This window comes from Scophthalmus maximus, chromosome 10 (genome assembly GCF_022379125.1).
Source record: "Scophthalmus maximus strain ysfricsl-2021 chromosome 10, ASM2237912v1, whole genome shotgun sequence".
NCBI lineage: Eukaryota > Metazoa > Chordata > Actinopteri > Pleuronectiformes > Scophthalmidae > Scophthalmus > Scophthalmus maximus.
Genome location: NC_061524.1, coordinates 3,571,561 through 3,585,000, shown reverse-complemented (window position 1 = coordinate 3,585,000; position 13,440 = coordinate 3,571,561). Strand labels below are relative to the sequence as shown.

The 13,440-nt window shown below is 41.8% G+C and overlaps 3 protein-coding genes across 13 annotated transcripts in view; 2 read left to right on the top strand and 1 right to left on the bottom strand.

Moving 5' to 3' along the window:
• Nucleotides 1-251: 251 nt before the first annotated feature.
• Nucleotides 252-4,142, top strand: setd4 (SET domain containing 4). Its single transcript, XM_035606149.2, has 12 exons — nucleotides 252-536; nucleotides 787-882; nucleotides 1,042-1,079; nucleotides 1,586-1,674; nucleotides 1,885-2,121; nucleotides 2,273-2,332; nucleotides 2,559-2,688; nucleotides 2,831-3,005; nucleotides 3,091-3,169; nucleotides 3,456-3,536; nucleotides 3,623-3,746; nucleotides 3,840-4,142. Exons 1-12 carry the CDS (start codon nucleotides 461-463, stop codon nucleotides 4,026-4,028), a joined length of 1,374 nt encoding a protein of 457 aa, XP_035462042.1. The 5' UTR covers nucleotides 252-460; the 3' UTR covers nucleotides 4,029-4,142.
• Nucleotides 4,143-4,279: 137 nt separating this feature from the next.
• cryzl1 (crystallin, zeta (quinone reductase)-like 1) lies at nucleotides 4,280-9,444 on the bottom strand. 2 transcript variants are annotated; one of them, XM_035606150.2, is made up of 13 exons: nucleotides 9,222-9,444; nucleotides 8,438-8,515; nucleotides 8,225-8,297; nucleotides 8,076-8,120; nucleotides 7,561-7,629; nucleotides 7,199-7,332; nucleotides 6,865-6,976; nucleotides 6,614-6,634; nucleotides 6,186-6,284; nucleotides 5,979-6,094; nucleotides 5,509-5,614; nucleotides 5,363-5,408; nucleotides 4,280-5,049 (listed from the first exon to the last, which is right to left on the bottom strand). In XM_035606150.2, exons 1-13 carry the CDS (start codon nucleotides 9,285-9,287, stop codon nucleotides 4,953-4,955), a joined length of 1,062 nt encoding a protein of 353 aa, XP_035462043.2. In that variant the 5' UTR covers nucleotides 9,288-9,444; the 3' UTR covers nucleotides 4,280-4,952. The 2 variants fall into 2 exon arrangements, with proteins under 2 accessions (XP_035462043.2, XP_035462044.2); XM_035606151.2 differs by lacking the exon at nucleotides 6,614-6,634 and having other exon boundaries at nucleotides 9,222-9,443.
• A 1,506-nt stretch (nucleotides 9,445-10,950) lies between these two features.
• Nucleotides 10,951-13,440, top strand: part of itsn1 (intersectin 1 (SH3 domain protein)) — a 37,354-nt gene continuing 34,864 nt past the window's right edge. For 4 of the 10 annotated variants that reach the window (XM_047335213.1, XM_047335216.1, XM_047335214.1 and 1 more), the window contains exon 1: nucleotides 10,953-11,157. The gene's annotated coding sequence lies outside the window, so the exon portion shown is untranslated. Of the gene's footprint in view, nucleotides 11,158-13,440 lie in introns of all 10 variants that reach the window. The other 6 variants (XM_047335209.1, XM_047335211.1, XM_047335207.1 and 3 more) reach the window with 3 other exon arrangements.

The following is a 13,440-nucleotide window of genomic DNA, read 5'->3' as shown; positions in this document are numbered from 1 at the left end:
TATCATCTTTTTTTTAATTTGAAATAACGTCTAAACAATTAAAGCCACAAACGAAAATAAAGGTTCAGAACTTTGTTATTGACATTTGTTTGTCCGTAACATGACTATAACCTTTTTTTATGGCAGTTTTATGACCGCAGTCACAGAAAAATCCACAGACTAGGGTTGTTTTTGCTTTACAGTCCAGGCCAGTAGGTGGCGGCAATGCGCCTAAAAGCTGGGTAACAAACCATCATTAAAACTCGAAGAAGAAAAAAAAAAAACCGTCCCTCTACATCATCAGTAAGTGCTGCGTCTCAGATGTGTGACGTAAGAGTGTTTGGGGACTACACGTGAACGTGAACCACTAGTTTCTTCTGTCTGATAACTACGGGCAGCAGTCAAGACCGCAGCCTCAGGTGGATGAAGACCACCGTGACCCCCCGTGGCCGGGACGGGAGTCACGTGTTCAGGTGTTGTCATGAGGGGCTGCAGCCGTCGGGCCGGACGAGCTGCGAGGAAGAGGAGGCAGAAATGTGAAAGCTCCATCCAGTCGGGTACTAACAAGTTGGCTGCTGTGTTTTTCTTTTTCTTTTATGCATATTTTTCTTTGAAAAATCTGACGACCCTCCCATACTGCCTATCTATTATAATACGTTAGGAAATATGTGTACAGGGGTTAACAATTACAAATTGAATAGTAAAATAAACACATAGTATACAAAAAAAAATCCACCTAAATATGATTTACCACCGCACATTATATACACACATATGTAAACTGTCTGCCTCTCTCTGTCTCCTCAGTGTCTCTGGGTCACCAGCTGCAGTATGTGAGGCTGAGGAAGTTTCTGCACCAACGAGGATTCACCTCATCGCTGCTGCAGCCCGCCCTCTTCACTGGTACGACTCTGGTGTCCGTCTGTGTCCTCAGCAGTGTGGTGTCCCTCCACCACTGTGCCGTATACAGAGAGGTCTTGAAACGTTTTCAGTGTAATCTGATTTTAATAAACTGCAGAAATCCCGCTAAAGTTCGTGCGTCCTGTCCCTCTCTCCGTGCAGACACAGGCAGAGGATTGCAGACTCTCAAAACTATAAAGGTAAGTCAGCAAAGACAGTACCGGTGTAGACTTCCATATTAGGTTTTCATTACGTTACTACATAGGTAATGCATGTTACCTCATAATAACCATGCAACGAAGAGAGACCAACATGTGCTGAAATAGAAATACTGTGATAGTGTTTTATCAGTAATGCATGTTAATTGTTTCTTTTCATAAGAAAACAAAATTAGTAATAAGAAAATGTAGCACTTCTTTTTTTTATTTCCAGCTCATTCACAGTCATTGATACTGTGATTGTTTAATTAATTGATTTACCAAGCTAATTGAATGTTATTCAAGCATAATTGATTGAGATCGAAATAATTTTTGGCTTTTTTGTCAGAAGGTTGATTAATGAGTTCGTCACCGAGCCTGTTGTTTTGTTTTTTTGCTTTGTGCAGATATTAATAATCTAATGCTTCAGTAGTGTAGGACCATGTACTGTAAGCAGTGATGCTCTATGGTTTTAAATCTCTCTTTTTCTGACGGTCCTCTTCTCTCAGCCCTGCCAGCTGATCATTTCTCTGCCAGAGTCCTGTCTCCTCACAACCGCCACTGTTCTGAGCAGCTACCTGGGGCAGTATATCAAGAGGTAAACACAGAAACACAGCTTCACATGTCAGTGAAAAGAAATAGGGCAATGTGATGCAAATATGATCTTATCTTTAATAACTGTCAGCATCTCTGATATCCTGTTCACGTCTGCTTCCTACTACAAATCTACACTTAATAAATGGAGGTGTAGTGGACAGCGTGAGGGTGTCAGAGAGATTTGAGTCTCTGTTTTTTTTCTTCTCTACAGCTGGAAGTGCCGTCTCTCTCCGCTGCTGGCACTCTGCGTGTTCCTGGTGTGCGAGCGGCACCGAGGAGAAGCGTCCGATTGGTTCCCTTACATCGACGCGCTGCCCACCACTTACACCTGCCCCGCCTATTTCGCCGACGGCGTCCTGGCCGTCCTGCCCGCCGGTGTGCGGAGGCGGGCCTCGGAGCAGAGGCGGGCAGTACGAGAACTCCACTCCTCCAGTCGGGACTTCTTCGGGTGAGTTCACGCTTCACTGGAGGGGTCACCAGTACTTAGTGTACACATCTTTAAACACGCAATGCCTCAGACGAGACTTATTTCCTTATTTGAATAATGTCAAAATCGAGCCGAGCTGTAAATGATCCAGACGATGCCATTTTTGATCCAGATCCCTGCAGCCGGTCCTGAGTCAGCCTGTGGAGGAGGTGTTCACGTATGAAGCATTGAGGTATGTTCACACACACACACACACACACACACACACACACACACACACACACCAGTCAAACACATCAGCTGTAACAGTTGTACTCTACTTAATATATATATATATGATCTCTGAATCAACTACTTTACTGTTGTATGACCCTAACCCTAAATACACCTAAGATTGAAATTTGTCGTACTATTCGTCTATCAGGTTATTAATCCGTTACCCCCCCAATTTTCCCCAGGTGGGCGTGGTGTAGCGTCAACACTCGCTCCGTCTTCATGTCCCACCCGTCCAACAACTTCCTGTCTGGACAGGATCATTATGCTTTAGCCCCTTTCCTGGACCTGCTCAACCACCGGCCGGACGTGCAGGTAACATACACGTAACCGTTTCTGTAAAAGACTCGGTAGACACTGTAGTTATGATTATGACTATTTCTGTCACATACTGAATATGTTAAATCAGTTTCACAATTCCCATGAAAAAATGTTTGGGTTGTTTTGTATATTTCAGGTAAAAGCAAGTTTCAATGACGCGACGAGATGTTATGAAATCAGGAGCGTTTCCGGGACCGTGCGCTACCAGCAGGCCTTCATCAACTACGGTTCCCATGACAACCAGCGGCTCTTGTTGGAGTACGGCTTTGTCGCCCCCGGCAACCCTCACAGTGTTGTCTATGTAGACGCAGGTAAACTAACGTTTTTTTCTCCGATACTAAAATCATTTTTCATGTTCTTAAGTTTGCGCCTGTATGTTTCACCCAAATCCCTCAGATCTCCTCTGTGACGTTTTAAGAGGCGACAGGAGTTTGGACCAGAAGAGGAAGTTCCTCAAAGAGAACAACTTCGTTCAGTAAGTCGATTCTAATTGTTATTATTATTTTTATTGTGTTTTTAACTGGTTTTATACACTATATACTTGTATTAGTATTGTCCTCCATTTTTGGAAAGATGTTAAATCTCTATGCTCAAAAACCGTGAACCAAGTCACTTACTGGTTTAACCTTTTTTTTTTATGTTTTGGCTCGCAGTCTCCTCCATCGCCTGCATCATTCCTGTGTGAAAGTTTCAGACAGACTTTAAATAAAATTATATAGAATCCAAAAAAACCTCCCATTTCTCTTCTTCCCTCCGCTCAGTAACCTGACTGTGTCCAGCGACGGCCCCAGTTGGAGGCTGATGACGGCTCTCAGACTGTTGTCCATGCCGCAAACGCTGTAGTAAGACACACACACATACACACGCTCATTCTAATTCATGAAGACTTGCAGCTTTAAATATGTGTGTGTGTGTGTATTTTTCATAGTCGCCAGTGGAAGGCAGTGTTGCTCGGCCAGGCGGTGTGTGAAGAGAGGGAGGAGTGGAGCGTCCACACGGCCGAGACTCTCTGTCAGCGACTACTACAAGACACAAACGCAGCTCTGGAAAAGGTGTGTGTACGTGTGCACACACTCCCAACAAGTATGGACAAATGATTGATCAAATGATTGTCCTATATCTTTTGTCTGTTTGTTTGTGTTTAGATCTCCGACCTCCTGCGGCAGTGCGACCCGGCGGTCAGGGAGCAGCTGGACGTGGTGCAGTCGCTGCGACAGGAGGAGAGGTGCATCCTGGGACGCTGTCTCGAGGCACTGCGGGGCACGGTGAGACAACCAGATGAAGCGTTGCCATGCCAACCAGATGATAATGATGATGACGACGCCGTGAGCTGACATCTGGGTGGTGCCCTCGTCTGCCAGTTGCAACAAGATGACAAGTTAATGGCTGGACTGGTGACGCTGTACGACCATCGTCACAGAGGCAGCAGGACGCAGCAGTGAGGCGTTCATCAATCATCATTATCATCAGAGACAATGGCCTCGGACACAGTGCAGTATTACTCTTCAACACTTCTGGACAACAACACAGAGGCAGGTCTATCAGAAAAGACTGATGTATTTTTTTAAAGAGAAACATTTTCAGCTCTAAGTCATGTTTTTTTATTATTATTTGTTTTATAATTAAATGGCACAGTACAGTAATAAAAAAAAAAGATTCTCTTATTTCCACTGGATTTTGTTCAAGTAATTACAAAGTTCACAAGCTTGAGATGTGACATCACACAACCCTTTTTTAAGACGTAACATAGATTTTGATTTATTTACACCAAAATCAACAATTTTGTTAAATCATCAGCATTTCTGTCATGTGAAATCTATACTTATTGAGTCAAATATAGGTTAATGGATTCTCCGAGAACTATAACATGACAAACGGTGACCACAGAGGCTTTTAATGTGATTTTGGTCTCACACAGATTCACAGGTTTAGAGACTGATTGGGGCCAAAGTATCTGTATTTGAAGGAAACACACTGGCTCTTTTATCGGTTTCAGTTTAAAGTCAAACGTTTCCGGAGCCTCCTGTTTCCAGGTGTAAATATGTCTGTTTCTCTGTGTTGATAATGAAAAGGCGACAGGTTTATTCTTCAGTCTTCTGCATGATGCTCGTTGTGACTGGTTTCAGCCTCCAAACAACAATTTAACAGGTAAAAAAGGCGACTGTAACTGTTAAATTACGACATTTAACAGAAGAAAAAGAAGCAATAAAGAAGAAGTAAACGTATTGAACCGTGGGGCTACGACTCTGCGAAGCGCCTCAGAGTTGAACGACAGCTTTTTTCTTCTGCTGTCGCTGGACGGTCTCCATGACAACCGTGGCTTCATAGAGCGGGACCGCCTCCTCGGGCCGAGGTCTGGAGACGCAGATTGAAACCAGACACACAGATTGGATTTGATTAGGTTAGATTAGATTATACAGTTTGCGTGCGTGCGTGTGTGTGGATGTGGGATGTAAATCCTGGGACTGTGCAGTGACTCATATAGGATCGCCTTAAAAATGTAAACTCAGTGTGAACTGTGTTTTAAAAAATCAGTTTTTACTTTATGTTGCCAAAATCTTCTATATTTCAAGCCTCTGTGACCTCTGACCTTAGTGAACCTAACCCTAACTGTTGTTGGGTAAACTGACTTTAATGTGACTGGTTGCTGTGGTGTTTCTCGAGTTACCTGAGTACTCCGGTCGACATCTTCTCCACAATGTCCCTCAGAATATCTGTCAATGAATGTCGTTAAAGATGACACGGTGTCGGAGCCTGATCGTGTTCTTTACATAATATTTTTCAAATTTCACAACGTGAGCCCAGAGAGGATACGGAGGTACCGTCCTTGCTGAGCCGACGAAGCTGTCCACACCTCAGGGTTGAGGAACGACAGGGAGGCTGATTTTAAATGCAGTAATCTACAGTCTGGAGGATCCAGCTATAGAAAAAAGATAGGACGAAACAGAAAGGTGAGGAAACCGGTATTAATGACCCGCAGGCTGATCAGATATTTCTTCACTCTTAATATTTGCTCCAGGCCGTATTTAACACTTAAAAACCACAAGAACCATGTTTTCTAAAAGTTATCAAAATCATCACAGTAGGTCCAGTCTTGATCCATATCTGATGTCGTAGCAGCTTTTTGCTTTCAGAATAATTTAAGACTGATAATCTAAATCTAATCTGAAATTACAGTTGGGATTTAAATTCCATCTTTTTAATTGGAGATTTTGGAAGCAGATGGATTATATTCTTTTAAAAAATCACTCAAGAAGCAGCTTCGAGGTCTGACGCTCGCTCACCTGCAGGTCTTGGTGGGATGTGACCCAGTGGCCCCCGACTCCCAGCACGCTGATGATGTCATGTTTGTGTGGGTGCAGTTTCATCGCCTCCGGTTCCTCCTCGTCCTGCAGACGAACTACACAAACACAGTGAATTGCTCTGGTGTCAGGATTCTGGGTCGGTCTACTTCCATTCAGAAACCAGATTCATCAGTGTTCACTTTTTACCTCCAGAGTCGATCACGATATCCACTCCCAGTCCTCCAGTCTCCTCCAACACCAGTGGCAGCAGGTCCGACGAGCCGTTGTTGACCTGAATCACCCTGGCTTCACACACCACACACGGACACACACACATTCGTGAGGAAATCTAGTTTATAATACGTTTTAATACGCCAAATATCTCATCCACAGCTGTTTCATTTGCTGCATTTGTACTTTTTATTGTTCTCCACATGGTGGCAGCATCTTTGAGATCTATTTACCTTTTAAACAATTTACTCAGAATAATAAACTAATCATTTCTGTTTCCTTTTGGACAGATTACTCCGGTTACATAGGATATAAATGCTGCAGGAAAATATGTATAAAAAAAAAATCAGGCAAGGAAGCAAGTAAGTCTGTTCCAAAGATGGAAAGGAAAGAGCTCAGCTCACCGACTAAAGGATCCTGAACACCTGAGGGAAACATGAAGGTGACGGAGACAGGAAGGAAAAAGAAGGGAAAGGTTGAAATTTGAGCGAAAGAGCAAGAAATTATCAGCAAAGAGCAGTAGTATATTTTTATATATAACTGTCGGGATTATGGAGAAAATGCAGTTGAAACATTTCAGACACTCAGTATTTCAGGGCGTTAAAAAGTCTGGTACAAGTGAAGTACAGACGTTGCGGCACCGGCCTGTACAGACCTACGCTGGGCCGGAGCTGCTCCAGGAAAGTGTGATCCTGTGGCGAATGTGATGTCGTCAGGACCTTCACTCCGTGGTAACAGGCCAGCTGGATGCACATCAGGCCAAAAGACTGAGGAGGGAGCAGAGAAAAAAGATTGTTACAAAGGCATGAACACTGAAAACCTAATTCTTATTGTGTTTTTTTGTTGGCATTTATTTGTTAGATTTTAAAGAAGGAAATATGAGAAGAAGAAGACATGCAACCATATAATGCGGCAAAGATCAACTGATGCAATTCTGGATGCTATTGCGGTAACATGGTATAAGACATGATTCTTATTTTTTAACATACACTGCCTCCGTCCATGACCAGGAGTGTGTGTCCGGCTGCTATGCGAGCATGTGTGTGTAGAGCAGTGTAAGCGCATAGGCCGTCACGTAGTGATGCCGCAGCACACACAGAGCTGAGCTTCTCTGGCTTCTGAACTGGAAACAGAAACGCACACGTTAATTAAATTAGATTAATATGATTTCATTAGGTCTTCATGACATCACAGTTTCTAGCTTTGAGAGAGCTGACATTTTTCCCTCTTTCAAATGATTTTTCACCTACCAAAAAGGAACGGACTGGAAATTCTCTTGTTTCTTGTGCACGGTTTTAAAGTTAACCCAGGGAGATACTAGTGAAGGAAGGGTCGTGTGTGTGTGTGTTACCTAAATAGTGTTCATCTATGTCAATTGCGTCACAGAGTCCAGAGCAGGGAGAGTCCAGGGGAAGAATACCTGAAGGTGGAGGAAAAACGTCATGATATACTGTACCATCACATGCATGAGCAGGGTGTAATGTATACTGGGTGTTGGGTATTGGCAATATTAACAATAATAATATCGTGATAACATACTGTATACAGTATGTGAAAAAATGCTAAACTAATTTTTATCCTATTTTACTGAATGAAATGTTAAATATGAGGAAGATCTCAATGTTATAGATTATTAATTTCGACATGAGAGCCTTGAATGACAAATTCTAGATCTTTGAAAATATTACAATAATCTCAGGAGGCGATAAATAAAGATTAATCTTATGTTATTATTGTCAGATATTTGCCAAAATAACAAAGTCACGAGTCCTTAAATAAGGAACCCTAAACCCACTAATTGCTGTCATGCTCCCCACAGTAAATATCAGATATATCAATCCAGGTCGGACATATAAATTTTCTAACCTACAACCTTGTCCTCAGGCTGGAAAAATGAAACCTTTGGACCAACTGCAGAGAGAAAACAAGAGAAACACACCGGTTAAACCACTGCCCACCCCGGGTCTTTAAAGATGCTCACCATTTATCACCGTGTGTGTTTGCGTATTTACGACCTTGCAGGACGACACCGGCGACCTCTCTGCCGACAGGAATCAAATCTCTCTGGATCCCGACGTCGGCGAGCAACTACAGCACAGGACGGGATGAGCAGAGTGCAGAGGAGAGGAGAGAAGTCAGCAGCGACGGTCACACAAGTGGTGGTGTTAGAACAAATGATTTAAAATTCAGTCCACTTTCACTGGGAATTTTGATATTTTTTTAAGTACCTTGAGGTCCAGAGGGCTGAGTCCACACGCCTTCACCTGGACTCTGACCTGATGGCTGCCTAACTCCTCTGGAAGAGTCTGCAGAGAAACAAACAACAGACACAAACTGTCACATGTTTAACATCTGCTGCACAGGCAAAAGTCAAACACACAATCTAACATATTTTAATAATAATGACATATACTGCAACATATTTTAAGGTATAAAATATGTTGCATTCAATACTCACAATCTACCAAAACTATGCTACAAATACTCTGTAAAAGAAAGACGTGAGGTGTTTTTCAATTTGATCCGTGTCACATTCAGAATCTGATTTATTGTCTCTTCCATAATATAACACTTAAAATACATAATCCACAGATCAGACATTCATTTAAAAACAGAGAAACATTTAAAAACAGAAGCAATAAAAACTATTGAGAAACACATTTTAAAAAACAAAGATATAAAAGGTGCTGATGGCAAAGTGATGTATTGTTACTGATCTGATGAAAATACCTTATTATTGTCTGAATGATATTATATACCTAACACATACTAATAATGAACCAAACAACAGATTATTTTTATTTTTATTTTTAGATTCCAATGTGATGGACTGAAATCAGCAGCTGGACATTCATATTGAATGTGCACACGTCATTGTCTGTACTCCTGATCTGCTTCTTTAGTGTCTGATGCTGTAAAAACGTGTGTATATATTATAAATTAGGATTATTATGATCGTCCTCTTCCTCCAGGCAGCAGCCGTCTGGACATAAACAAACAAACAAGACTCACCGCTTCCTGAATGACGAACTTGGGCTGCGCGTCGCTCGCAGCAGCTCGGCAGTATAAACCTTTCATGCTGTCACACGGATATAAAACCTCGACACAATGTAATATATTTGCTTGTCAAAACCTTATTCGTGTATTTGGTTATTTGTTTTCTCCTGTAAAAACCGCTGCTACTTTACATTTCCGGATAAAAGCATCAGCTGACCCCTTCTTTCTTCTTCGTTGTTTCCATTTTTGCCGAGAGGTGTTATTGTTATCAAAGCACCGCCCTCTACTGGAGGTCATGATTACTACATTTTTTAAACACCACAGACCCCCAAAGAACAACTTTATAAGAATATTTAAAATAAGTGGAGTCAAGCTGAAATTTTCAACACTCGTCAACAATCTCTCACAGAATTTAAATATATACATATTTATTAATATTTCTACTAACTCTCAGAAATTGCTGGGATTTTGCTTTTATGTTTTTGCTTTATGCTTTTAAAGCTACAATCACGTGACACTCAGAGACGGTTTGTATGCCATAAACACTCTTTTTACATGATGGATGAAAACTCCAACACAAAGTCCACAAATTACTTAATTAAATAATCTCTCAAACAATCTTTAATCAATGTTTCCCCCCTGTATTCTGTTTGAATCATCTGCGGTACAGCCTGTCTTGTATTTCACAGCTTTCACTCTCTCTCTAATTATTCCAAGTGCAGTCATTCTCATAACATCCAATATGTATATGCATTTTTGCACATTTGCATTATTTGTCTCAGTTCCCTTTTTTAAAAAAAATCTTTGCTTCCTTAGCCCATTTGCAAGATGTTTTCAAATTCAAAATCCATATTTCTCAGTTTAAGACTCTACAATTGATTATTTTTAGATATTACATGATATTGAAATGTGTATGCATATATGCCTATTCATTGCCATGTCTGCTCTTTTAGGTGGCAGGAAACAATGTTCTTTATGGTGATCTCAAAAATACTCATTAATGACTAAAAGTCATGCATTCCAATGCGTAGGAGTTTCAACAAAATTGACTTAAGATACATAAAAAGTAAATGTACTATGAATATAGAATGGCCACTATTATCTCTAGTAGTAGATTACTGGACAGTTATTGTTTTTTTATTGGCATGTAAGCAGCACTTTTATGTTGCAGTTAAAAGAGGTGAAGATTTTTTTATTGCTTTATGTTCTGTTGGATAGACTCAGCTATACAAATTCATTTTCTATCAAATGTTATGAAAACTGTTGAAAGATCAAAGCCACTCAAAGCACTTTCCAACCACTGCTGATCCTCTTAATCGAGGGACATTAGTTCCCCAACATATGAAAAAATAAATAAATAATACTTTATAAACATATTTATCATATTATTTAGCCTGTTAACTTTTCCTCTTTTCTGGATTGCAGATGTTTAAATATCTGGTAGCTTTATTTATTGTCATCATCTTTCATCCTCGATCCGAGCAGCAGCATTCTGAGAGACATGTGTCGTAACATCTAATTGGTTTTGGGGGGTATATTTTCATAATCATTTTAATAAACAAACTGTTTATTAATCTCTGTAATGAGCAGCAGTCAGCAGCAGCAGGAGTGCTACTAATCCTCTCCCCCTTCGCAGCGTCCCTGTGATCCAAAGGCTAGCAAGATATCGCGAGATCATGCACAGGACCGCCCTTATTGGTTGGTTCTGGGTGGGGTAGGAGGGGGGGGGCATCCATCTTCTCGCGATACTTCCGCGGCGTTACCCCATTTTCCAGACGTCCCTCTTCAGTCGGTCGGAATTTCGGCACCGCTGGTGGAGAATCGCCGGAAAGCGGCTTCGGTGATAGAACGAGCTCGCAGCCCGAAACCACCGCGCGCGCGCGCGTGTGTGGTCACACGCGAACGAGCCACTTTCATCCAGTCATTTCACCATGGAGGTCTGAACTATGAGGTAAGGGCGCAGTGTGTGTGTGTGTGTGTGTGAGATGTGAAAGACGTTAGCTTCCCCCCTCCTGGTTAGCTTGCTCTGCTAGCTTGCGTTGATACATGCTAGCGCGGCGGGTCGGTCGTTTTTTTTTTTTACCCGGCGTATCTTCTTCTAATGTCGGCTTTCTACCTGCCACGTTGACCCCGCTGGGGGAGCTGCTTGGAGGCTGAGGCGACACGAAACAAAACAAGGAAGACGGTGCAACAGCGACAATCTAGCGTGTGTGTGTGTGTGTGTGTGTGAGTGTGATAATTGTGAAATCACTGCTCCTTCACTCGACCCAGACGCTACAACGCCGACCGGGTGTTGGTTAGTCTGAGCATCACCAGGAGGGACAGTTGAAGACACGATGATCCAACAAGGTGCCTGACACACAGACACATAACAGGGTGGATGCTCTCTTCTGTTTGCCTCAATGAATCACAGCATCCGGCTACCTGTCCAGTTACAAACACACCTTCCGGTGCATGATGTCATCTGTGTAAAGCAAAGACATACATTTATTTTTTTTTTTTAAATGCCTGTGGTTGTTTGAATTGTCTGTTGGGGGATGTCTTGTCAAACAGACAGTTTCTGTTAAAGAGAAGTTGGCACACTCGTCCTGAATGAGGGTCAGGTGCACTCGGAGAAAAAGGTTCCATCAGTATCAGGACCAGCCAGGTTTCCATGGTAACGTGGATGCTGTCGGGTCCTCTTGAAGGTGGCAGGGTTGAAGGTGATGAGAACAACACGTTTTATTTGACCACCGTGCTGGTAAAAAAAAAATATATGTACTGTTTTTGATCCAGCACCAATATTAAGCCATTTTATATTTCATTGAATACTTGTACAATATCTGTTTTCAATGAACACCCCCTCACAAAATACACTCGTGGTGGAAGAGGTATCCAGGTCCTCTAGCTAAGTAAACTCTGTGAAGATGCTCAATCACTCACAAAAGTTGCGCTGGAAAAATAACATAAGGAAAAGTTTGTGAATATAATCAGGGAAATGCACTTAAAATATAAGTAAAAGTACTCTGCAGGAAAACGTACCCTGTGACTACTATACTATTATACTGTATATTATATCATTATTACTCATGTTTTGATAAAAGCAGCATTGAACAGCTGTAGTTGATTAAAGTGAAGATAATTCAACCTTCGTCATTGATATATCTGTTGATTAATTTTTTTTGATTGAATGATTGGTTTGTGAAAATTAAGAATAATAGAGAGAAATGCAATTTCCATCTAGTCACCTTGACCAGGGAATCTGTGGTGGATAATTATTTTTGTTGCTATTTTTTTTCTTTATTTTTTACAGACCAATAGATCATGAAAAAAATGTTCTGGGTTTGTAATACATTTTTTTAAAATTAATTTGACTTTTCAGGGGGGGCGGGGGCTCCGGTTGGAAAGGCGGGGCGCCCCCCAAATTCGATGGTAGGGGAAACACTGAATTCATGTAGTTAGAGGCACACATTTGTCAGCATTGGTATATTTCACACCAACAGGAAAGTGCAACAAGCTCTGTTGTCTGTGATGTGTCACGTTTCTGAGATTCTTGTTTGCTGAAAAATTTACATCCCCAGTATAATCACATACTTAAGTTAAAAAAAAGAAAGTTAAAAAGTTCACCTGTGGGTAGTAAACTGGGTTCAGTCATGGTTCAGAGAGTTCAGGAAGGTGTGTGTTCCTGTTTCTAGATGACCGACATAATTTCGTTTGTTCATATCCCAGCACTGAACTCAACACAGTGAGTTGTTTTATTTCATTCAAGTATGAGGGCTGAAGTCACAATCATATCCAACAGAAACAAAAGTGGTGCGTGTTGTTAAACTAACCGGATGGATCGGGCACCAAAACCATGTGATAGATTTAGATATTGTGATCATATTACTCACCAAACATCCCTTGTGTATAAAGTCAGTCATATCCTTGGACGAGGATTTGTAAAGGTCGTGTGGCTGACTTGATTCCACGCTGTAGTATGATCAAGAAAACGTCTTACTGACCTTAAAGTCTCTCAGTGCTGCGCTTCACTTGTGCTGGTTAGCATCTATGGCACTTTACATTGTGATGGTGCTGCTGTGCTAACATTAGCTTAATTAGCTGTGGAGGCTGGTGAGGAGGGATGGGAGGAGGAGGGAGACCGAGGGATGGATGGAGCGATGCAGGAGGGGCGGATGGAGACACTGCAGTGGTGTGTGTGTGTGGGCGTGGGCGTATATACAGTGTGAGACCGCTGATGTACAGTAAAGAGGCG